The sequence below is a fragment of the Rissa tridactyla genome, chromosome 21 (genome assembly GCF_028500815.1).
Source record: "Rissa tridactyla isolate bRisTri1 chromosome 21, bRisTri1.patW.cur.20221130, whole genome shotgun sequence".
Taxonomy (NCBI): Eukaryota; Metazoa; Chordata; class Aves; order Charadriiformes; family Laridae; genus Rissa; species Rissa tridactyla.
Window position 1 is genome coordinate 4088007 of NC_071486.1, and position 23783 is coordinate 4111789.

The following is a 23783-nucleotide window of genomic DNA, read 5'->3' on the forward strand; positions in this document are numbered from 1 at the left end:
GAGAAGGAGGAACAAAGGAAGAAAAAGAGAAGCATCTTCTCTGGGGGTTCCCCCGAGGTGTAGTCCGGAGCCCCGCATCCCCGGGGAGGATGGAGCGGAGGCGGGATGCAGGCAAGGGTGAGGAGCTGACGGGACATGAGGGGTGCGGGGGGGGGGCTCATGTCCACAGCCCAGCCGCTGCCCCCCAGGTCGGCGCCAGCCTTTTCCCGCCCCGTTTAATAATTTACAGCAGTAACGGCAGGGCTGCGTGGGGTGCGGGTGCAGGGGAGTGTAAAGGCTGGAGGTTGCTGGGCTACTCGGAGCTGTTTGCAGGGTGTCAGCCTCTCAGCCAAGGGACGGGCGGCACGTCCCCAAAGGGGGTCGCTGCTGGGGACAGGGAGATGCACGTGGCATCCCCCGGATCTGTCGGGATGCTTGAGCGGCTGTGGGAGCGTAAAACTTGGTTGGGTGCTTCTGAGCATCTCGGGTTGGAGCGGTGGCAGTGATGCTTGCCTGCGGGTGCCAGGTCGCTTTTGGGAGGCTTTGGTGGAAGGATGTCACCTCTCCTCCCCGCGGTCCCGGCTGGCCTTTCCACACCCCCGTGTCGAGGGGTGGGCACTGGGACTCCCGGCTGCGGGTGCCTTGGCACGGCGACGCACCCCTTCCTTGGCATTAAAAGGGGTACAGGGGGGACAGACCCCCCTGCTCACAGCACCGAGGGTTTCCCAGGGGCTGGGAAGAGCACTGGCAGGATGCGGCCCCGCGGCAGCTGTGTGGGATGGGGGACATGGCTGCGCCTCGGCTCTGAAAACTTGCGGGTTATTATTAGTGCCGTAAGCTGGGGATTAGCGTGTTTCCCAGCTGTGAGTGGGACCGGGAAGGGGAGACAATATCGGGATGTCATTAGAGAAGGGGGGGGACTCCCGGTGGAAATACCAAGTCCAGGTCGTAAAACAATGTGTTTGGCCCTGCCAAACTGGGAGCGAGCTCCTTTGGGGGTGGGAGGAGAGGGGAGGGGGGGAAGCGAACCCGAAAGGCTCTGCCTTGGCCTGACGGCTCTTGCTGAGGGCGAGGTGACGGGCTGCCCTTCGATCCTGGAGGCGCTGCTTCCAGGCACTGGTTGGCATCGCTGTATCCCGTGTGCCCAGTATGTCCCTGCCTCACCCTCTTGCTCTGGGGGTGAGCTTTGTTGCCTGTCCAAAACCCTGTCTTGTTGAGCACAGAGAGCAAAGAAAGGTTATTTCCAACAAGTTGGGATTTTTAGGAAGAGCGAAAGCCCAAGGCAGCCCGTGGCACCTCCATCCGATCCCATTGGAACCGGGCATTTGGATCCTGCTGTGCTGGGGCTGCCTCTCCAGAGGTACCTACCCGAGAGCCCAATGCATGGTGTGACACCGCCACGGTGCCACGATGAGGGAAACCCTGGCAGGTCGGGAAGCTGCCAGCCGGGAGCATGTTCCCTGTCTCTCCGCATCCATGGGTAAAGCCTGGGAAATGGGGAGCGGGGTGCCCAGGCGGCTGCTCGCCCCGGGGAGTGCAGCGCAGGTGAGCTCAGGTTGTGTCTGTGGGTGGGGTGCCCCAGCCGGGGTTTGGTGAGAGAGATGCAATGTGAGGAATGCCAGCTATGTCCTGGCAAAGTGTGGTGTGGGGCTGTTTCCCTCTGGGAAGCCCGATGCGGAGAGCTGGGGCTGACTCAGACTTGGCCCCGAGCCCCCCTCTGTCTGCAAACCCCTCCCGAGCTGGCACTGCCCGGTAAAGCCCGGGAGCTTCACTGGGAATGAGACGGGGCACCGCTGGATGTGCGGGCACTGGGTGCACGTCGCAGCAATAGGCAGCCCTGTGCAAGATGTCTGTGCCCGGCCCCGTGCTCATTATCCCTCCGCTCGTTATCCCGCTGGGATGGTGTGTGACTCCTGCCCCATACGGGCAGGGAGAACGTGGCCGTGTGCCGCTCTTGGGCCTCACGGCTGCTGGCACAGCGGAGCCTCCCCGGCATGTCCCCCAGACCTTCTGCCCCACCATAAAGTACGTCAGCCTATTGTGGGCAGTGTCTGGAGCGGTTTGATCCCATCCTGGTGCATGCGGTTCCTGCCTCTCGGTGCTGCTGCTCCTCTTTCCATGCTGCAGCGTTGGCTGTCCTCGGTCGAGCCTGGCACTGTCCCCATGGGGCAGAGAATAGAATCATAGAGTGGTTTGGGTCAGGAGGGACCTCAGAGATCCCTGTTCCAACCACCTGCCAGGGGCAGAGACACCTTCCACTAGACGAGGTTGCTCAAAGACCCATCCAACACTTGACCACTGCAAGGGATGAGCATCCAGATGCTCACCGCAGTCCCCCCCAGTGGCTGCCTTCACCCCGAGGAGTCCTTTGGGTGATTTGTCCTTGTGGGGTGGGATCTCTCTGCGCTAGTGTTTGTTCAGGGAGGGTCTCTCCAGCATTGGGGCGGGGGTCCACAGGGACCTGCTGCTCTGGCTCTTGCCCTAAAAGCTGTCGGTGGACCCCAACCCCTTAGGGCTCCTCCCAAAGGGGCTTGGTGATGGGGGGACTCTCTGGGTGCTGACTTTCCACCTCCTCCATCAGCCCGGTCCCCGAGGTGGGTCTGGCAGGGTGGGAAGGGGAGCTGGGTGGTGGCGGCAGCGGCAAAGCACAGGCGGCTTTGGTGACTCACCGATTAAAGCTCTCCCTTCCTGGTGTCCCCTGGGTGACGAGTGTCAGCAAACACCGTCCTGACTCACCCGCTGGCGGTAGCGGCTCCCGGGGTTGCCACCTCCCTCCCGAGCCGGGGCGAGGACCTTGCTTTGGGGGCTCTTTGCCTGAAGGTTTTGCTCCCCAAAAGCAGCTTTCCCGGCCTGCAGTGCCTCCCTTCTAATCGGGGACCGGTGACTGCACAGGGGGTTTGTTCTCCTGCTGCCACTTGTGGCCTCCATCCAAAATTTCTAATCCAACCCCCACTAATCAGTGCCCCCCAAGCCCCACAGTGGCCCCAGCCAGGAGGGATTTGCTGGCAATCTGGACCCGTGGTGCATGCCCGGGGTACGTGCCCACGGCTTCTGCTCTTTGCAGAAAGAGCAGAACCCTCTTCCCCGTGTCAGCACAGATAAATTGAAAGCCCCTTTCTTCCCCAGTTGCTCCAGGAAGGTGGGGGGCAGCTCTGGGGCCATGCCCGTGGGTGGGATGTGGGCTTTGGAAGAGCCACGTGTGCCACCTCCCATGCCCTGTGGCAGCATCCCACGTCCTCGTCCAGGAGCGTGTGCGTGCCCGTCCCTCCTGCCCCACGGCACACGCCGTGCCTCCCCGGCCCCGGCGCCGGCATGAGTCAAGCTGCGGCAGTTAGCCATATTTTCCATCCGTCCCGCCGGAGATGTTGGGCGGGAAGCGTTCCCGCATGGGTTGGGCTCGGGGAGGCCGTCGGGGCCGGGAGATCCCAGGATCCTGCTGCCCCGTCACGGCTGGGTGGGGACACTCTGCCAGCGTGTCCCCTCCCTGCAGCCAGTGGCGGGGTGTAGCCACAGGAGAAAGGGGGGGGGGTGCGGAGGGGGGGAGAAATGGGATCCATCCTGCTGCTTCCTCCGAGCTGGGATGCAATGGGGAGGTGTCCCCTGCGTGGGAGGGCTGGGTCCCCCCAGGAGGGCATCGCTGCCAGGCTGCTCCAGGCACCAGGACATGTCCGGGGCTGGTGCATCTCGGGAGCTGGCAGCAGCCCCATGGACCATCTTAAGGTGGAGAGCAGGGGGAGCTCAGCGCGGGGCTCGTTAAGGTGGTGCTGGGCAGGGGAAGCTGCTCTCACCTTGGACCCCATCAGCTTTTTAATGGCTTTAATGCAAGGGATGACCGGGGAGGAACTGCCGTCTCCCGCTGCTGGCCCCTGTCCCAGGATGGGAGGGCTGTGAGTCCCCAGTCCCGGCTACCTGGGGGCAGGAGCTCAGGCTCCCCCTTTTGCTCCCCACTCTCTGGGGTTGCTGCGTGCAACAGAGGGACCAGCAGCCCAGCTCGGGGCTCTCCTGCTCCTTTCTTCGCTCCCACCACCCCTTTTCCAGCGGCAGCCCCGTGTCTCCTCCACCAGCTCCCCCCAGGAGCTGGCTCGGCCGCGCTGCCCCATCTCCTGCGGTTGTGGCAGGTCCCTGGGGCTCAGCCGAGCTCGGAGACGTTCCTGCTGCGCCGAGTCGCTCTCCGCAGCGGCTGCTCCTCTGAGCTGGCAGGAGAGAGGGATCAGGTGGCTCCGTCAGCTCCGAGCGCCGCTCGCGGTGCCAGATTTACGGCTAATTTGATGCAGCATGTAAACAAGCCGGCCAGTGCCAACTGGCATTAACTGGCACTCGGGCGCTTGGAGGCTGCTGTGCCGGGGAGAGGCGTCTCAGCGTGCTCGCCCCAGACCCCGTTTGCTCTCCTGCCTGCGGCTCCGGCAGCATCCTGCCCCACCGGTTGGATGTCCCCTGCCCCACCGGTTGGATGTCCCCTGCCCCATGGGTGACCGGAGCCAAGCCCTGCCTTGGCTTCCCCTCTGCAGGCAGGGAGCTGCTCCTTGCGGGGGTCCCACTGGTGCTGGTGGGGGGCTGTGGGGCAGCGGTGGGGTTTGCCCTCATCTCCGTCTCTCCCTTCTCCAGGCCTGTCCGGGAACCCGACTGACCTGGAGAAGAGGCGGCAGGTCTTCGGCCAGAACTTCATTCCTCCCAAAAAGGCCAAGACGTTCCTGCAGTTAGTGTGGGAGGCACTCCAGGACGTCACGCTGATCATCTTGGAAATCGCAGCCATAATCTCCTTGGGCCTGTCCTTCTACCACCCTCCGGGCGGTGACAATGAACGTGAGTCTCTGGGGTCCCGGCGGTGTGGTGGGGTGCCCGGTGGGGTGCCCATGTGAGCCCAGCCATGCAGGAGCGGGACTTTGGGGTAGGTGCTGTCTCTGGAAGGTCACCCCGTGGGTCCCTCCACCCTGGTGCAGATGGAGCTGGGAGCTACTTCTGCTCACCCTTTAGGTGGTGGCTTCTCCCCATCCTTGGGGTCCTTGGCGTGGTCCCATCCAGGGACCTGCACTGATGGATGTGTCTGGGCACAGCTGGCACCATGGCATGGCTCAGAGCTGCTCCTTGCTGCTCCCTTAAAGATGCTGAAAGGCCAAAGGGTCCATCTGGTCTGGTGGCTTCCCAGGTCCCGTGGGGCTTCTCTTTTGGTTTGGGCACGGAGGGAGAAGGCTGTCTGTTCCCTGGTACCTCCCCCCAAGGAGGGAGTGCTCCTTCCAGCCGTGACACCCCACGTGTGGCTGAGCGACAGCGTTGGGTGCGTTTCTCCTCTCCAGCCCTGGATCTCTGTATCGTCGGAGGAGTCGAGCCGGGGCAAGGATCCGGAGATGCGAGGAGACGGTGACTCACTGGAGGGTCACGCAGAGGAGGGAGGGCTGGGTGCTGCAACTGGAAATAGAAGCCAGTTGTCCCGACTCTCTCAGCCCAACCTCTGCCAAAAATGAAAAGTGAAAAAAAAAAGAGGAGGTTAAAAAAAAAAAAAGAAACCCAACAAAAAAAAACCCTAACCAAACCCAAATGCCTCCAGGGATGTAAAAACCCTCTCCGGAGAGCAGGGGAAGCCCTTGGAGCAGATCAGGGAGGAGGAGGGAGGAGTAATTGTCTTCCAGGCTCTGCTCTGAGCATGTTACTCAGGGGAAAGCGGGTGTCTCCTTGTGCAAACAAGTCTTCTCCTCCAACTGCAGTGTGCGGCCAGTCGGCGGGCGGTGTGGAGGACGAGGGCGAGTCGCAGGCCGGCTGGATCGAGGGGGCGGCTATCTTGTTTTCGGTCATCATCGTGGTGCTGGTGACCGCCTTCAATGACTGGAGCAAGGAGAAGCAATTCCGGGGCCTCCAGAGCCGCATTGAGCAGGAGCAGAAGTTCACGGTCATCCGCAAAGGGCAGGTGATTCAGATCCCGGTGGCCGAGATCGTGGTGGGAGACATCGCGCAGATCAAGTACGGTGAGTGGAGGCGGCAGTGGCTGGGGCCGGTGCCTCCTCTCTGCTATTCCAGCCTTTTAGCCTGGAGGGAAAGCGTTGACTCCTCCAGTTACTCTATGGCAGCATGCCATGGCCGGGAGCGATGGGAGATGCTCCCATACAGGTGATGGAGCTCCCTCACCTTGCCGCTTGCCAGCCTGGAGCTGGGCTGGCAGAGCTAAGCCAGGCTCTGCGCACAGCTTTGGGTTGTTTTAGCCACCTGCTGGTCTCAAAAATGATTTATTTTCACAACCGTGTCCTTGGTGGTGAACATCTCCAAGGAGATGTAGCCCTTGGGCTAAACTAGGCCCTGCTCCTTGTTTACCAGGGGGTAATGGTATGCTCAGCCCGTTCAAGTCCTCTTAGGAAGGAGGCTGGTACAAGATGGTGTTCCTTTTCACATAGGGCTTTTTCCTTCCTCGGCGGGTGGATGATGGGATCGTGTCACGGTTTGGATGTATCAGGAGGCTTTGGGAAGGATGTGGCGTTGATTCGGTAAAACCAAATGGGGAAGCACCGACTGAGAAAACGTCCTTACAACGAATGCTTTCCTACATCGGTGAAGATTTTGGTGCTATTGGATATCATCTTGTAATGCCCATCTGTTGCTTCTCCTCCCTCTGGATTTGGTCTGAGACCGAGTTTTGAGTCCTTTTGCTGACACGTGAAGCCTTCTCCTGGGACGAGGCAGGCAGGGCTGAGCTGCGGCTGCCCGGGCTGGGGCTGACCCCCCTCTTTGCTCCTCTCCTAGGTGATCTCTTGCCAGCAGACGGGATCCTGATCCAAGGCAATGACCTGAAAATAGATGAGAGTTCGCTGACTGGGGAGTCAGACCAAGTCAAGAAATCGCTGGATAAAGACCCCATGCTGCTGTCAGGTCAGGATCCCGGGCGGCTCTTGCGTGGTCGGTGCCGGGCTGGGTTTGTGCCGTGATGGAGCAGTGACTGCTCCCGAACCCCGTGTCCCGCTGTTGGAGAGGAGATGGGAATGGCGTGCCAGTGTCCTGTCTCACTGTGGCCTCCCTGCTGTGCCAGGTACCCACGTGATGGAGGGCTCTGGCAGGATGGTGGTGACGGCCGTGGGTATCAACTCCCAGACGGGAATCATCTTCACTCTCTTGGGTGCGGGAGAAGGAGACGAGGAAAAGAAGGTGAAGAAAGGTGAGGAGATCCACTGAACCCACTTTTTCCCTCCTTTTGCCTTTCTCCCTTTCCTGGGCTGGGAAGCATCCACCGGTGTGCAACAAGCTACGCCCACATCCGTGGGACGCAGTTGTGCGTTAGTGCCGGTGATCCAGGCAGCTACGGTGAGCTCTCCAGGCATTGGGGGGGATCCACAGCGTGGGGATCGTGCTGCCTGAGGAAAGCCCAGACCTCTGCTCACCAGCTCTTTCAGACACGGCTCCAACTCTCTCTTCTCCAGCCGGCTGCAGCCTGGAGTTGCAGGGTTGGGGTGGGGGGTCGAGGCTCGGAGGGAAAGGTGGCCGATAGCGATGCCCCACGGTGCTCATTGCCCGCCCCGTGGTGGGAAGGTGAGTCCTGGTTATCCGCAGGATTTAGTAGCCCACCCAGAACATTGAGGACTTTACTGAAGATCTCTGCTGGTGTCTCCCTGGGGAAGGAGGCGAGGCGCAGAGGACGGCAAGAGGGAGAGGAGGGGTTTTATGCTGGGGGGGTGGAGGGTAGGAGAGCAGCCAGGCGGGCTGAGGTGTTCCCCATCATGCTGGGACTCAAATGCTTTCCTGCCTCGGCTCTTGCATCTTGACGCTCTGTGCCAGCTCCGATACCAGCTTTAAAGCCAGCATCAGCACAAGCCAGGCTTGGGGGAAGCTCCTGCTCTCCCCCGTCTCCCCGGGCCCCTGTTCAGCAGGTCTGGGCTCACTGGGAGCAGCTGCGAGGTGCGAGGAGCTGGCAGAGGGAGCTGCCGGCTGGCATCGCAGGAGAGGTTTCCCGGGCCTCTCCTGGCAGCCGTTTCGGCACCGGGTTTCTCTCCATCTCCGCTCGCCCGGGGCAGGCGGCTGGCTCGTATCGCTGGGGTTCGGCGTCTGTGGAGCTCTTGGGGTTTAGCTGCCAACTTGGGGGTGGCAGGACGGGGTGAGATGTGGGAATGGCGCTGCTGTTGGAGCTGAGCAGCGGCTTGCCAGGAGCCCAGGCACGGCGCTCGGTGTTTTCCCAGCCCCACAGGAAACCCAGCTCCGTGCCTTGCAGCCCTCGATTTGGGAGCAAAGTGGGTCAGGGGGCTTCACCGGCTCATCCCCCCGCCGTGGCGACGGAGGGAATGTGTATAAACCCCTTATCGCCCAAGGTTTGTTGAGATTGCAGCAGCCCTGTGCTCCCCGTGTTGTGGAGGCGCACTGGGGACCCCCATGTGCAGACCTTGCCCACCGCAGACATGGGGGGCAGAAATCCCTGCTATGGGTGTAGTGCTGCCCGTGGTGGGGGGCACGGAGTCTGCGCCTCCTGGGTGGATCCGATGGCACTGGGAGGCAGGGAGCGCTGGTGCTCGGCATGTGCTGCACCGAAATTGAGCTCCCCTTATGGTTTCTCCTCCTCAAGGGTCCAAGACGCCACTGTCACCCTTTGAAGCACTGACAGGGGTCGTAGCGGGTGCTCTGCAGGTGGGGAAGTCTGAAGCCTTGGGGACAGGGTACCTGGGGGAGTCGGGGAGCTCCAGAGCCTCCCCGGTGCCGCAAGCTGTGGACCAAGGCACGCGTGGTGTCCAGAGGGTGCCCGCAGGGTGCTGAGCCCTGCGCGTGGATGTCACTGGAGCAGTGCATGGCCCCTGGGAGCAGGGCCAGCCCCAGGCTGTCCCCTCCAGCTGGATGGTGAACGTGGGTCCATGTGCTCAGCCCTCCACCCTTTTTCTCTTTGAACAGGTAAAAAAACCGGAGCCCCCGAAAATCGCAACAAAGGTAACCAGCCTCTCCATCCTTTGAACCAGCACCACACTAACTACCGAGCATTCCTCCTTCCTTCCTTCCTTCTTCTCATCAGTCTGTGCTCTTTGCTGCTCCGGCGGGACTCTCGCCTCGTTGTCCTGGGAGAGGGTGCAATGGTCCCGTAGCCAGTGGCCCCGGCACAGCATCACGGTGCCCTCCAGCAGCCCACTATGGGGCTGTCCATAGCTGGAATGGGGCTGGCCAGCTTTCTCTGTGGCTACCTTGCCCCTGCTTGGGACAAAGCCTTATGCAGGGAGGACAGGGCTCTTCCAGCAGCCCCGACCATTGACAGAGCATCCCTTTCTCGGAGCCAACTTTATCCATGTTGACGTGAGCTGCAGCTGTGACCTGGTGGCTCTGAAGCCCTTGTGCCCCTCCCCAGAAGCCATCCCTCTGCGGGGCTTGTGTTTGGGCACAGCTCAGAGAGAGACATGGGTCCCCTCATGCCATTCCCGGGATGAAATGTCCCATGGGGCCTGGCCAACGCGATGGTTGCACCCCCTCCTCCCATGGCCTCGACTCCGTGAGCGTCTCCTCGCCAGTGTTTCTCACACTGTTCTTTGCAGGCTGTGGAAGAAGCCCATTTCTGCACCTCTCTCTCCACCTCTCTCTTTCTTTCTCTCTCTTCTCAGCAGTTTGAGTTTCCCTCCTTCCCGTCAGACTGTGTCCGGGTGCTTGTTTTGTCCGTGTCGGGTCTGTCGTAATCGTGGAGGTGTCCGATGTGGAGCAGCCACGAGCTCCGGGGTGTCTGAAGCCATTGAGCGGTGGCAGCCAGGAGGGGACAAGTCCATCCCTCTCCCCATCCCTCTCCCCATCGTCCAGCCAACCTGGGTCTCCCTGGTGCAGACCTTCAGCTGGACTAGACCAGTTATAGCAGCTGAAAGCCTGGCTGTCTCGGGTTCTAAAAGCGTGATGGATGGCTCAGGGCTGGGGTTTAACGAGCCGGCTCCCTCCTCTTCAATCTTCATCCAAATTTCTAACCGTCCCCCTCCATCTCACCCCCTCGGTCGCTCCCCTGGCAAGCGATTCCTGCTGAGCTGCCCCCAGGGCACTGCAGAGGTAGCATTGGGAGTGGGACACAGAGCAGGGATGCTCCTCAGGGGATGGGGGGGGACGACACCGGAGCTTCTTTGGGGTCAGCCCTAAGTGCTCCCCATCTGCTGCAGGGTGTAAAGCAGCCCTCGGGCGAGGCGCGGAGAGACCTGCCTCCACCCCAGAGCCTGGCTGGAGGGTTTCTTGCAGCGCTGCCTTAGAGGTGTGACCAGCGCAGGGGTCACTTCGCCAGTGCCAGCTCTGAGGATCTTTTATCCGTGGGACTGGGGTAGATGGCAGAAAACTGCCCTGTAGAGAGGTGGCAGGGCCCCGGGACACGAGGTTTCCGTGTGCTCGGATGCGTGTGTCGTCGGGAATGGTTCTTGTTCTGGGTCTTCTCTCTCTCCCACCACCATCTTTCTCAGTGGTGTCCTACAGGTTTTCGTGGTCTCTCTCCTATTCACACGTGGTGTCTTATTTTGCCCTGGGCTGTAGCTAAAACTCAGGATGGTGTGGCCTTAGAGATCCAGCCCCTGAAGAGCCAGGAAGGGGTGGAAAATGAGGAGAAGGAGAAGAAGAAGGTAAAGGTGCCCAAGAAGGAGAAGTCTGTGCTGCAAGGGAAGCTCACGCGACTGGCAGTCCAGATCGGGAAGGCAGGTGAGTGGTGGTGGCCCAGCGTGAGCCATCATCCCAGAGCTCTCCTAGAAGGCTGTCCCCTTCCCCTGCGTCCCCTCACCTGATGCTCTGCCTCTTCTTCCTCCAGGGCTGATCATGTCGGCCATCACGGTCATCATCTTGGTGCTGTACTTTGTGATTGACACGTTTGGGGTGCAGGGGCGTCCCTGGCTGGCAGAATGCACCCCCATTTACATCCAGTACTTCGTCAAGTTCTTCATCATCGGTGTCACCGTGTTGGTGGTGGCTGTGCCTGAAGGGCTCCCGCTGGCGGTCACCATCTCCCTGGCTTACTCCGTGAAGGTGAGACCACGATGCAGCGGGGTTGCTGGGGGCATGGTGGGGAAATTCAGGCTCTAACCTTCTGGCTTGTGGTGCCTGTTGCAGAAAATGATGAAGGACAACAACCTTGTGAGACACTTGGATGCATGCGAGACCATGGGCAATGCCACCGCCATCTGCTCGGACAAGACGGGCACACTCACCATGAACCGCATGACCGTGGTGCAGGCCTACATGGGGGACACCCACTACCGCCAGATCCCCGACCCCGACGCCATCCTGCCCAAGATCCTGGACCTCATAGTCAACGGTGTCGCCATCAACTCCGCCTACACATCCAAGATCCTGGTGAGTTGGAGAAGCACAACCTTGTGTCCTATGGCCTTCCCACCACTGGCCATCCCTGCAGCTCCCATCCTGCCGTGCTGAGGTCTGGCATTGCTTTTCCTTTCCCTTCGTCCCCTCCAGCCACCTGAGAAGCAAGCGGGGCTACCCCGGCAAGTGGGGAACAAGACCGAGTGCGCCCTGCTGGGTTTCGTGCTGGACCTGAAGCAGGATTACCAGGCTGTGCGGAACGAGGTGCCAGAGGAGAAGCTCTACAAGGTCTACACCTTCAACTCGGTGCGCAAATCCATGAGCACGGTGCTGAAGAACAGCAATGGCGGCTTCCGCATGTACAGCAAGGGAGCCTCCGAGATCATCCTCCGCAAGTAACCGTCCTCCCTCACTACCCCAGTCCTCTCCCCGTCCTGTGGGCTTTAGGCTCTCGATGCACCACGGAGCTATTTTGGGGGGCTGTGGGGTGAAGGGGGCTCAGCTGCTGTGGAGCATGGAGATGACTATTGGGAGGTGCTGCCATGCAAAGTGTTTAACTCTCTTAGGGTGGCTTTGGTAAAGCTGTAGGGAGCTGTGGGGAAGGGGGATGTCCCCATTTTGCAGATGGGAAAGCTGGGTGATGGGGAGCCGGCAGCGCATGCCACCATTGCTCTCCCTCACCCTCCGTCCTGGTCCTGCGTTAGGTGCACCAGGATCCTGGACAAGAACGGTGACCCCCGGGTGTTCAAGGTGAAGGACCGGGATGAGATGGTGAAGAAGGTGATAGAGCCCATGGCCTGCCATGGGCTGCGGACCATCTGCCTGGCGTTCCGTGACTTCCCTGCTGATGCTGAGCCAGACTGGGACAGCGAGAATGAGATCCTGTCTGACCTGACCTGCATCGCTGTGGTCGGGATAGAGGACCCTGTGCGGCCAGAGGTACTGAATCCCAGCTCTGCCCTGGCTGTCCTCCACCCCATTCCTGGGCCAGGAGCCCCTTTCCCTGCTGCTCAGGACAACAAGCCCCTTATGAAAGCACAAGCAGCTCCTCTGAATCCATCCCTGAAGTGCCCCACGCTACCGGTTCCCTGCTGATGGCATTTCTCTCCCATATCTGGACAAAATGACCTGTTTCCACCCAAAGTTTCCCCCCCAACTGCTACCAGGCCTTTGTGCACAAGCCCGACTGGTTCCACATGCGGTTGAAGGTGCACAGAGACACCGTGTAGGGGTGGCAGAGGGGTGTTGGAGAGGGACAGGGCTGATCTAGCTGGTTCCTGGCAGGCAGCTGGGCTAATGCAATAAGCTCTCCGATACCTGCCTCTTGATTACATTTTGGAGCTTGCCCCTGTGCTCCTGCCTTGCTTGCATCTTTCCTGATTAGATGTTTGCGTATCTGGGTCTGGGAATTGCATTACAGATGCCCCGTCTGCACCGGGTCTGGAGGCCATTGATTCAATTTGCTAATTTCTCACTAATATCCTCTTCCCCCACTGCTCCGTAATAGATAAACCCATTAGCTCAGCAACGTGCTGCTGGAGCGGTGCAGGGGGGGCGGACGAAATGCCCCCCGTTGTGATGGATCATAGGGCTGTCTGTGCCTTGGCGCCCGGCACCGCGGCGTGACGGGGAGGAGGCAGTGAGGTTGCCTTCCCCTTGGGGCAGGGGCTGGAAGATCTCGCGCTCTCTGTGCCAGAGGAGCTGCTCCGGACACGCACAGGAGTCTGGCTGGAGCCACAGCGAGGGCAGCAGGCTGCGGGGCAGGAGCAGCCGGAGGCGAGCAGGGACAGGCGTCCTCTCCGCTCCCTGGTGGCATCCCTCGTACCCCGGGGATAAATGGTCGAGCTGGTTCTGGAGGGGGAAATTTTCAGTTCAACATCTCATTCCCATGAGCGATGAGCTGAGCCCGGGGTGCTTTCCAGACTCTTAGGGAAGGTGGGAGAGGAGCTGCCTGGCTCCCGGGATACCCAGTGCCAAACCTCTGGGGATACACAGTGCCAAACCCTTGATCACGCTGCCCTGCGTGTCTGCCCCCCTGACTCTGTCCTTGTCCCCCAGGTGCCAGATGCCATCCTGAAGTGCCAGCGTGCAGGGATCACCGTCCGCATGGTGACGGGGGACAACATCAACACCGCCCGTGCCATCGCCACCAAGTGTGGCATCCTGCTGCCAGGGGAGGACTTCTTGTGCCTGGAGGGGAAGGAGTTCAACCGGCTCATCCGCAACGAGAAGGGAGAGGTGAGAGAGCACCCCCGGATCCTGCTCTGCAGTGGGTGTGGGTGGCCTCTCAGACAGCCCCGGCAACGTGAGGCGCTGAATCCCACTGGGTGTTCCTCCTCTCCTTGGATAAACGCAGCTGGTCCCTCCGCTTGCCGGGATCCTCAGCCAGCGCAGCCGCAGGGGTGTCTGGAGGCGAAGGCGCTGCCCTGTCCCAGCTGGGGTTTGCTCTCCGGTGGGGCAGAAGGTTTCTGGGGCGTCCCTTACTTTTCTCACATGTTCCTTGTCCTGCAGGTAGAGCAGGAGCAGCTGGATAAGATCTGGCCCAAGCTGCGTGTGCTGGCCCGTTCCTCCCCGACAGATAAGCACACGCTCGTGAAAGGTGAGCGCCTGCCAGGGCCCCCGGCTGCTGCCTCTCAAAATGTCTCATCCTGCTCTGCCCGGGTGCTTTTGCAGCACAATCCGTGCTGGGAGCCGTCCCTTGGGGCTTCTTTTCTCTGAACTGCTTGTCTCCGTTTCAGGAATTATCGACAGCACCATTGGTGACCAGAGGCAGGTGGTGGCCGTGACCGGGGACGGGACCAATGATGGCCCAGCTTTGAAGAAAGCCGACGTTGGCTTTGCCATGGTACGGACGGGCGGTGGGTTTTCCCCGGCGGCGGCCGTCGCTCTCTGGGGAGAGAAACTAATGGCGCGTTCGGTTATTCTCAACACTGAAATTATTTCTGGACCGGTAAAGCTCTTCTCCAAATCTACAGGATGGCTTAAAAAGAAAAAAAGAAACCTTCTTTGGAGGTTTGATTTAATTCTCATGAACTTTGTAGGACTGTTAGCAAAAGACTGATGGGAAGCAATCCTCCGAGAGCCTGGCTTAGGGCTCCCAAGTCCCACCCGGAGGGACTGTGTTGAGCTGAAGGTGACATGGAGCACCCAGAGCAGGGACCTGCCTGGCCCCGGGGTCTGTGGGGTCCGGGAGAGCCGTGGGAAACCAGTAACTCAGCGAGACTTGGTTTATCCCTGCAGTTCTTCACCCAGGCTTGTAATGGGCAGCCCAGGCTCTAAGCGTGGTGCTGTCACGGACTTGGGGAGTTTATTTACAGGGAAAAACTCTGATCTCCTGGTTTGCTGCTTTTCTTTGCCCTGTCCGAAAGAAGCAAGAAAACAAACCTGTCAGTTTTAATGGGTATCCTGTGAATTGTTGAAGTTTAGGTAGGTGAGCAGGAGCCAGCTGCTGGGTGGAGCCTTATGAGCGAATGTAGGGAGCTTTGAGCGAGAAATTTTGGGGGAGTAGAGGTTTTTAAGAAGGTGTTAAATATCCAAGTGCAATTCTGCAGCCTTTTAGGATAAAGAGCCGAAGATAGTTCTGTCTTCTCTTGGGGACCATACAGCGGGACTCCCTGCCCCACGTGCAGGCTCAGACCCTGGCCAGGCACTGGGCTTTGCTAGGGGCTCAGCACCGGGGCCGCGCCGCCCTTGGGTCTCCGGAGAGCGGGGATCAAATGGCACGTGGGGAACCTTCAGCTGGTTTGTCCAGCTTCCTCCAGAGCTCATGCCCTGCAACAGCCGGGGGGTTTCTGTCTGAGATGGGTCTTGCAAATCAAAAGAGCTTCTCCGGGAAAGCACCAGGGAACGGGCTGGTTACGGGCATCGCTTCGGTGCGTTTAATTACTGCAAAGCGAGCGCCTCTGTGTGCCGGCGGTGAGAAACGCAGCGAGCCCAGCTCCTGCAGAGCAAACTGAGCCCTTCTGAGCTGCTGTGGGTGACTTTGAGGAGGCCACAGGCAGCCCTGGGGCTGCCATCTCCCTCAGATGGGACAGAAGGCACCAGGAAGGTGCCGAAGCTCTTCCTCGTTGGGGTGTCCCAGCCCTTGCTTGCAGCAGGGATGCCCAGCCAGGGATGCCGGTGGTCCCTGGCACAGGAGGAAGCCATCCTTACAAGCTGTTCTCCAGCTTTGCTGCGCTGTGGCCCCTGTCTGGGGGCTGTAAAGCTGTGCTGACTCAGAGCCCCACTCCGGAGCCGAGCCAGTGTCTGTCCTTGAAGGCTTCACTGCTTTAGAGCCTCCACTCTCTCGGGTGCGTTGGTGCAGCCACAGCAGGACTCGCTATCAAACACAGGACTGACACCGGCTCCGCTGGCTCTGGCGGATTTTTCTCTCGGGGCTGTTTCTGGGAAGCAGCGGAGCCGGGCAGATGGTGAGCTTGCTCTGTGACTCACCCCATCGCTTTCTCCCTGGTCCTCAAGGGCATCGCAGGCACGGATGTGGCAAAGGAGGCTTCGGACATCATCCTAACGGATGATAATTTCACCAGCATCGTCAAGGCGGTGATGTGGGGACGCAACGTCTACGACAGCATCTCCAAGTTCTTGCAGTTCCAGCTGACCGTTAACGTCGTGGCCGTCATCGTGGCCTTCACGGGTGCCTGCATCACACAGGTACAGGGCTGCTGGGCTCGGCAGGAGGAGAGCGGGGGCTCCTGCGGAATGGGGAGTGAAGAGAGGGTGGTTTTGGTGGTGGTGTGACACGTTCTCTCCTTTCTCTCTGCAGGACTCTCCCCTGAAGGCTGTGCAGATGCTGTGGGTGAACCTCATCATGGACACCTTCGCCTCCTTGGCCCTGGCCACGGAGCCCCCGTCCGAGTCGCTGCTGCTGCGCAAGCCGTACGGCCGCAACAAGCCGCTCATCTCCCGCACCATGATGAAGAACATCCTGGGCCACGCGGTGTACCAGCTAACTATCATTTTCACGCTGCTTTTTGCAGGTGAGCTGTGAGGCCCCAAGAAATGGCAGGGGGGAAGGAAAAGGGGGCAGAGTCCCAGCACTGCCTCATGAGCCACCTTTCCTCACCTGTGTTGGGGACCCTTGTTCTCAGCTGTCACTCAGTGACCCCACGTTGGCCAGGACAGAGCTTATTTGATAATGGATGGGAAGCAGAGGGGTGTTAAAGGAGAGGGTTTACACTGGGGACGTGGGTCTGCTCAAGACCTCGCTGCGTGCAGACACATTTTTAGGCAGGGCAGCAGGTTTTCAATATTTTTAAGGAACTAATGGTTCAGTGAGGCTCGCGTGGGAGACTTGAGATGGATCAAGGGATCTTCAGCAAGAGCCTGGGATCCTAATTCCACCTCCACCAGCGCAGAGCAGAAGTAAGGAGCAGGTTCTCATCTTCTCCTCTCTTCCCTGCCCTTCCCCATCCCCTCCCCAAAACCCCTTGTCTGCTTAGGGGAGAAGTTTTTTGACATCGACAGTGGCCGAAACGCCCCGCTCCACTCCCCACCCACCGAGCACTACACCATCGTCTTCAACACCTTTGTCATGATGCAGTTGTTCAACGAGATCAACGCGCGCAAGATCCACGGGGAGAGGAACGTCTTTGAAGCCATCTACCGCAACCCCATCTTCTGCACAGTGGTGCTGGGGACATTTGCAGCTCAGGTGAAGCTCTGGCAATAAGATGGTGGGGCTGGGAGAGGACTGTGATGCAGGCAGGACCTGTGTCTGCTGCAGTCACTGCCCACAGCTCTGTCCTGTCCCCTTATTCTTCTCCAGCAGCTTCTTGGTGACACAAACCCTGAATATTGGGGTCTAGAGTGTGTTGGGAGATGCCAGGGCCGGCCAGCCAGCGTGCCTCTGGTGTCCTGTAAAGTTTCTAGCCTAGATGTGAGGTCCTTGATCCTCATGATCCCATGGAAGGGAGAAAAGATGTGGCCCATGGGGACCGTTTCATCCCATGGCCGTGCCACACAGCCCTTGGAGCTCCCTGGTGTGTGACTTGTTCTCTCCTGTGCTGTAGATCATCATTGTGGAGTTTGGTGGGAAGCCGTTCAGCTGCTCCGGGCTCACCCTGAGCCAGTGGTTCTGGTGTATTTTTATCGGAGTGGGAGAGCTCCTCTGGGGACAGGTAAGGGCCAGTCTGAAAAACATCCCTCCCTGCCACGGCGTGCTCGCAGCCTGCCTCTCCCTGCCCGCTGCCCCACTGCCCTTGCTCTTCCCAGTATTTATGCAAAGCAGCTTTGGAAGGGGGTGATGCCCCATCCCAGTACCACGTGAGGAGAGGAGGTTGCTAATCTACTCCTCCTTCCCACCCTGCTTGCACACCTCCAGCGGTGGCATATCTCGGCTGTATCCCGGCATCTCTCAGCTGAATCCCTGGCAGCTCGTTGCAGGAATGCTCCCCCATGGGCTCCGGGCTGCCATAGCCTGCAGGCTAAGGAGCTGCTCTCTCCCTGCCTCTCCCCAGCTGATCTGCACTGTCCCAACCAGCCACCTGAAGTTCCTGAAGGAAGCTGGGCACGGCATCACCAAGGAGGAGATCCCAGAGGAGGAGCTGCCTGAAGATGTGGATGAGATCGACCACGCTGAGATGGAGCTGCGGCGCGGGCAGATCCTGTGGTTCAGGGGTCTCAACAGGATACAGACGCAGGTACCGTGGGGCAGCGGGTACCGTGGGGCTCTTCCTTCTCTCTCTCTCTCTTTCTCTCTCTTTCTCTCCAGGGGCTCTGTCTGGAAAGAGGCGCCGGCTGCTGCTCGGAGGATGCCATTGCCTCCTGGGCGAGACTTCTCCCACCACCTGTGCCTTTCTTGGGTCTGCCCTGGTTGGGGAACCAGGACAGCCTGGCTTTTGGGGACAGCTCGGGGTGGGGGAAGGCACTGAGTCTGTTCTGATGCAGAGCTTGGTGTCCGGCAGCCTGGTCCACAGGGGCTGGACGTGCTGCTGATGGATACCTCACATGGCAGAGGAGGGGGCTCGGAAGCTGTAGGGGGGGCCACGGAGCCACCCGGGCTCTTAGCAAGCTGCACAGCGAGCAGGTCAACATTGAAGCTGCGCTTGGTCACCGCTGGGACCCTGTTCCCGGTGGGGAATGTGCCCAGGAGTGGTCTGCCTGCACAAGACCCTCTCTGATCTTGCTCATCTGCTGCTCTCCATCCTTCCTGATGGCCTTTTGGCCAAGGGCTCTTGCCACCCCTCCCTGCCAGCTCTCCAGGCTCCTCGCCTGGAGCTCTTGGCCCCACAGCACAGAAGGGGAGGAGAATCTGTCTGTTAATATGGTTTTTTACATCAGCTGTTTCTCCCTGACTCAGTTTTTCCTGAAAGGATGTGTTTTCCCCCAGCCTGCTGGCTGGGCAGGGCAGGGCGAGCTCCCTGCAGCGAGGTCGCTGCCCCCATCTTTCCTCTAGGCCTGGGCAGAGCTGCCCTATGGAGGAAAGCTGTAGGTCCCCAGTGGCCCCTGGCATGCAGGGCTGCTGTGTTACCTTTTATTCCTCCTCCTCTGGCCCCCTGACAAATGGAGATAACCAAAATGGCCCAGACACGGGGACTGGAGGAATCGCAGCAGCTGTGTTTGCCATGCTAACTTTGCTTCTCCTCTGTGAGGTGTTGCCTTGATGGTTTCAAGGTGAGGTTCATCCCATTGCGAGGGGTGGCCGGGCTCTTCTGAGGGCCCAGGGTGCTGCGGAGGGCTGAGCTGCCAGCTTGGTCTGGTTCATTCATGTGAAAGACGTGCTGGGAGCACTGGGGCCATTTCAGAAACGGTCCAGGTGCGTTGGAGGTCTGGTTAGGTACGAATGGCTGCAGTACCAGCCGCCAGGGACGAGCCTGGAGCCTCCTTGCAGGAGGTATCTCCATGAAGCCGTGGTGGACCTGGGCTGAAACAAGCTCTTGCACCATGAAAAATGCTCCTGGACGCTGGCACGTCCTGGAGCATCTTTAGCAACTCCTTTCCCGTTGGTGGTGCCCTGTGCCTTGAGCAGAGCGGCCGGCAGGTCCGTCCTCAGCGTCTCGGGGCTTCTGTCCCGAGTCAGTGTGTCTTAAGCGAGAGCACGGGGCTCTTCCCCGTGGGCCAGCCTGGTGCTGGGGGGAAAAGAGGGTCCCTCTGTGGAGGGAGATCAAATGGGAAGGAGCGAAGCAGTGTGTGAAATACCTAGAACAACTAGAGCTGCACGGGGGTCTGGAGGAGGTGTCCCTTCCCAAGGAGCTGTGCGGGCAAGGGCCGTGTGCTCTGCCAGCGGCACAGGGCTGGGGACAGTCTGGCTGTGAAACGTCTGGGAAGCCACGGTGGCACCCAGCTGCTGCTTGGTTCCTCTGGCCTCGGTGTGCATCCACAGAGCAACCGTGGCCCACAATCAAGGATGCTCCTTGCTGCATCCCTGCCCGCCGCTCCCAGCTCCGCTTCCGAGCCCTGTATGGAGCTGTGAGCTTGGGAGAGGGTGAAATGTCTCCCAGCATGGCCGGCCGCCGTGGGAGCTGCGGGCCCGTGGTGTGTCCCAGGATTCAGCCCCTCAAGCGTACATCCCATGGGGACTGAGGCACCAGAAACCCTTTCCCAGAGCAGTTTTCTGGACCACCAGCTGCCAGCTCGCATCTCTGCCCACCCTCTCTCTTTCTCCGCTCCTCCTGCAGATTGTCGGGATAACCCAAGGTGTTTCCTCTGTCGCACCCTCCCACCGCGGTCTCTTTCTTGGTGGTGGGATAAACCCTGCCCCTCTCACCCCTGCGAGAGCTGGGCAGAGGCTGGAAGCTGACCTCTCCTCTGCTCCCAGAAACACCAGCTGAACCCGGTGCGGGTTTAGGGGGGTGGGGGGGGTTCTCTCCTCCCTCCTCCCCACCTCTCCGTCCTCCTTCTTCCTTCCTGTCCGTGTGTGTCTGCCCGACCTCCCTGCTCCCCTCCATCCCTGACCCCTCTCTCCCTATCTCTGGCCGGGGCGACGCTATCTCACTCTCTGGTTCTTTGCAGATGGACGTAGTTTACACATTCCAGACCGGCGCCTCCTCTTTGCAGGGAGCCCTCAGGAGACAGCCTTCCATCGTGAGCCAGCACCACGATGTAAAAAATGTTTCTAGCCCAACCCATGTAGCTCTTTCCTCCGTCAATTCCACTCCCACCACTTCTGCTGTTGCTGCTGCTGCTGCATCTCCTCCTGCGGGCAGTGAGTGATAGTCTATTACAATGCATGACTTCTAATAACCACAGAGAGCACCTGCACCAACCTAACCCAGCCTGTTCTCTCTCCCTCTAACCCTTGACTCGCACACTGATTTCCAAAGTGAAGGATGGGGCGGGAGAGTGTTTTTATAAAAAAAAAAAAAAAAGTTTTTATGCTGTTGCATCTTTGACAAGTTTACAATACTTCTTGGTCCTTTTCCCCCCACCCCATTCCTTGTTGCTTCCTCCATTTTTACCTCTTCCTCCTTTGCAGGACTGATGTATGAGTCCCCCCTCCTGAAGGGTGCAAAAATTGGCTGTTCTTGTTAAAAGAACCCTGTGTTCATGAGCAACTAAAAAAGCATTGCTGTGAAAAGGGCACGCTGCGCCCAAAAGCTGCCGTTTCTTTCCAATGTGGCTCTGCCCAGCCCCGGGATGCCCCAAGGAGGGCAGGGATGGGCAGAGGTGTTGCTTTACCCAAGCTGTTTGGAGGCAGAGTTGGCCGCATGGACCTTCCCACAGCAGGTAGTGTGCTACGGGGGTCGGCTGAGCCCCGGTGAGGGGCTGCCTGTGTGCTCTCTGCCTCCCGCACGCGTCTGAGAAGGGGTCTTTGCTCCTGCCTTGCTTGGGAGGCTGGACGGTGCGTGACAGCAGCAGGTTACCGTGGCTCAACTGGCCAGTGGTGACACATTGGAGCTGCTCGCAGCCTGCTGGTTCGGAGCTGGCTTGTAAGCAAGCAGCCTCCTCTGTCCCGCCTGTGAACTTGCATGCCGTGCGAGGCAGAGCTGAGTGAGCCCCCGTGCACGGAAGCGTGCCCTTTGCTGCCCCGCATCTCTGCGGGGACAGCACGGGGCTCCGCTGGTCCCCTGGTGTTGACAGAGCATCGCTGCCCCATTGCAGCGGCTCATCGATGCCCGGCTTGTTCTGCGCACGCTGGTTCTCAGTGTATGCGGAGACACGCGACTCGCTGCACATGAACAGAGATGGAAAACGTGGCTCTGACGAACGTCAGTGGCAAAGCTGGATCCTGGATCTAGCTGGGGGCTTCCAGACCAAAGAAAAGCCCTTTCTGGTGCAGTGCCCCTCTCCGTGTTCATTGTGAGCTACATATTCGGGCTTGTGAGCACGTGAGCGTGAATTCTCTCTGCAGAGCTGTGCCAGGCTATGAGTAGGTAGTGTATCTTTCCAGGATAATTGGCTTTTTTTATTGCACAGTCATTTTCAGTGTTCTCCACTTATTAAAGAAATATCCTTGGTGACTTTTTGCATAGCTTTCAGTTTCCACTGTTTACGCACTGTGGGAGAGAAGAGAGAATTTCTGATAATTTTGTTTTCTCTCTATTTAGCCGACACTGATGCTCGAATTTTATTTTGTTTAACCCCAGTGTTTCTGAAGCAGCGCAGCTGCCTTCTGTTCCCGACTGCATCTGTGCACCACCAAGACTTTCTAATCGGAAGAAAACCTGCTTAGAGGGGTCTCAGGGTAGGGGGCTTGGGTGGGCAAGACCAAAATGCAGGTTTTTTTGCAGTCTATGGATTAATGTCCTCCCCGATTTGGCAAGGGAATAGATAACTTGGATAGCTTGTGCCCTTCCAGGCAGCAAACAACTTGACCAGAAGCTAACCCAGGTCGCTAAGTCTTCCCTCTGTTTTCTGCCTAGACTTCTCTGTTTCCCTCTGCTGCATCCCTTCCCTCTCTCTCGAAGCTCCAGTTCCCTCCATACAGATTAATGGTGTCCCTCTGTCTTCCACTTCACTTGGTGGGATGAGTTCTCCAGGGCTGGACCTCGGCAGCTCTGCCTGCTGTGTCCCTGTCGGGGCCGTGGAGGAGAGGGAGGTCTCGGGAAGGACCCGCAGGAGATGGTTTGCAGAGCTGAGCTGGCCTCCTCTGGGGGTTTTGCCCTGGTCTGAGGGAGCTGGGCAAAGCGAACCAGGGGTCAGTGGTGGAGCTGATGCTGGCTCCGTGCAGAAGATGCAATTTCCATCTCCATGGGAGCAGTGGGGTTTGCCTGGCACACTGCGGTGCTGCAGTGATGGTGTGAAATGAGAATAAATTCCAAACTTGCAGGTTGTGAAGGGTTTGGATGGAGAGGAGACGTGAGCCTGACCACAGGCAGGGAGGGAGGTGGGATCCCAGCTTGGCTGGGGAGAATGTCGTTGTTTGCACTGCCTGGCTCGTTGAAAACACATTCCTTGCTGTTAAGTTCCTTGACAAGGGATTCATTTCACAGCAGTTGCTGACAGAGATGGTTAAGTCAAAGTAAGAAAATGTGAGGAAAACTGGAGCAGAAGTTATTGGTGGAGCCGAAGGCAGTGATGTGGTAGATAAGGTCTGGACTCACCATTGCTTGAGGTGGTGGGGCAAGGAGGACTTCTGTGAAGCTACTCCTTCCTCTGCGCTTGTACTAGATTGACCACCTAGTTGCTTTGACAGTCACCTAAGCTCTTGTTAGCTTCTTCGAGTTGGTTATACTTGGTTTGATTGGTTTTGCACACTGCATTTTAGGGGTCAGTGCTTGGAGTTGTTGTTTTCAAGACACTGATGATGTGACAGATGATCAGTCTTGGTAGAAGGTGGCCTGCTTGGTGGTCTCCCTTGTCCTGTGTGTTCACACTAAGCGCTGAATTCATCCAGGATCTTACTGTGGTCGTTAGCTCAGCAAACACAGCTCTGAATTTCTGTTCCCGGCTACACAAACTTTCCATTTTCACAGGCCAGCTGGTGCTCCAGCATCATGGGGGGTGCCTGGCCCATGCTCATCTCCTCATGGGTGTCTGTCATCCTGCCCGCGTGTGCGTGACGGTCCCTGTGTGCGTGCAAGAGCTGCCCTGTTTGTTTCTAGCCAGGATGTGCTGAGCCTGTGCCAGGGGGATGCCGTGTTGCTGCCCCGTGTGGTGCAGCACCATCTTTCTGAGCCAGATGGAGAGCGGCCTCAGAAGGGCATCCCTTATGCGAGGGGATCCCTGGGACATCCTGCAGGTAAAATCTCCAGGGTTCCAGGCACAAGACTCCTCTTTGAGTAACTTCTCTGGTCTGGTTTTTTGAGTGCTGTTTGTGCTGAGACCAAAGATCCCTAGGAGGTTCTCGCTGGGTCTGCTGGTTGGTGACTTCCCTCCTAGCCTGCCCGCGTACCAGACCAAGGTGGACAGTTTCACCCGGCTCATCTCACCAGGAAGAGGGCTGTCGTCTCTGTTTACCCACCAGATCTGCAGCCCGTTCGCAAAGAAGTGGCAGAACATACACAGCTTTATCTGCCTCATCAGCCTGCAAGGGGATATCTGAATTGTTCTCCCTCCAACAGCTCGCTCTGCTCCCTCAGCCACCGGCTGAGTGACGAGGAGGCTCTCCAGGGTGTAGCACAGGGGTGCTGGGGAGGAGCACCCCTTTTGTGGGATCTGTGGCTCTCCTCCCTTTTGTGCCCTAGCTTCAGTCCGCAGTGACACCA

At 59.1% G+C, this 23783-nt stretch overlaps 1 protein-coding gene across 15 annotated transcripts in view; it reads left to right on the top strand.

The window, feature by feature from the left end:
* Window positions 1–23783, top strand: part of ATP2B4 (ATPase plasma membrane Ca2+ transporting 4) — a 52091-nt gene that overhangs the window by 22642 nt on the left and 5666 nt on the right. For 10 of the 15 annotated variants that reach the window (XM_054181197.1, XM_054181199.1, XM_054181204.1 and 7 more), the window contains exons 3-20: window positions 4585–4782; window positions 5682–5939; window positions 6709–6834; window positions 6992–7117; window positions 8833–8868; window positions 10423–10584; window positions 10691–10905; window positions 10990–11232; window positions 11353–11594; window positions 11904–12138; window positions 13258–13437; window positions 13711–13798; window positions 13938–14044; window positions 15658–15849; window positions 15962–16175; window positions 16638–16849; window positions 17208–17315; window positions 17655–17837. In XM_054181197.1, coding sequence (XP_054037172.1) covers window positions 4585–4782; window positions 5682–5939; window positions 6709–6834; window positions 6992–7117; window positions 8833–8868; window positions 10423–10584; window positions 10691–10905; window positions 10990–11232; window positions 11353–11594; window positions 11904–12138; window positions 13258–13437; window positions 13711–13798; window positions 13938–14044; window positions 15658–15849; window positions 15962–16175; window positions 16638–16849; window positions 17208–17315; window positions 17655–17837 — 3125 coding nt within the window. Of the gene's footprint in view, window positions 1–4584; window positions 4783–5681; window positions 5940–6708; window positions 6835–6991; window positions 7118–8832; window positions 8869–10422; window positions 10585–10690; window positions 10906–10989; window positions 11233–11352; window positions 11595–11903; window positions 12139–13257; window positions 13438–13710; window positions 13799–13937; window positions 14045–15657; window positions 15850–15961; window positions 16176–16637; window positions 16850–17207; window positions 17316–17654; window positions 17838–20148; window positions 20350–23783 lie in introns of those variants that run through there. The other 5 variants (XM_054181212.1, XM_054181209.1, XM_054181210.1 and 2 more) reach the window with 5 other exon arrangements.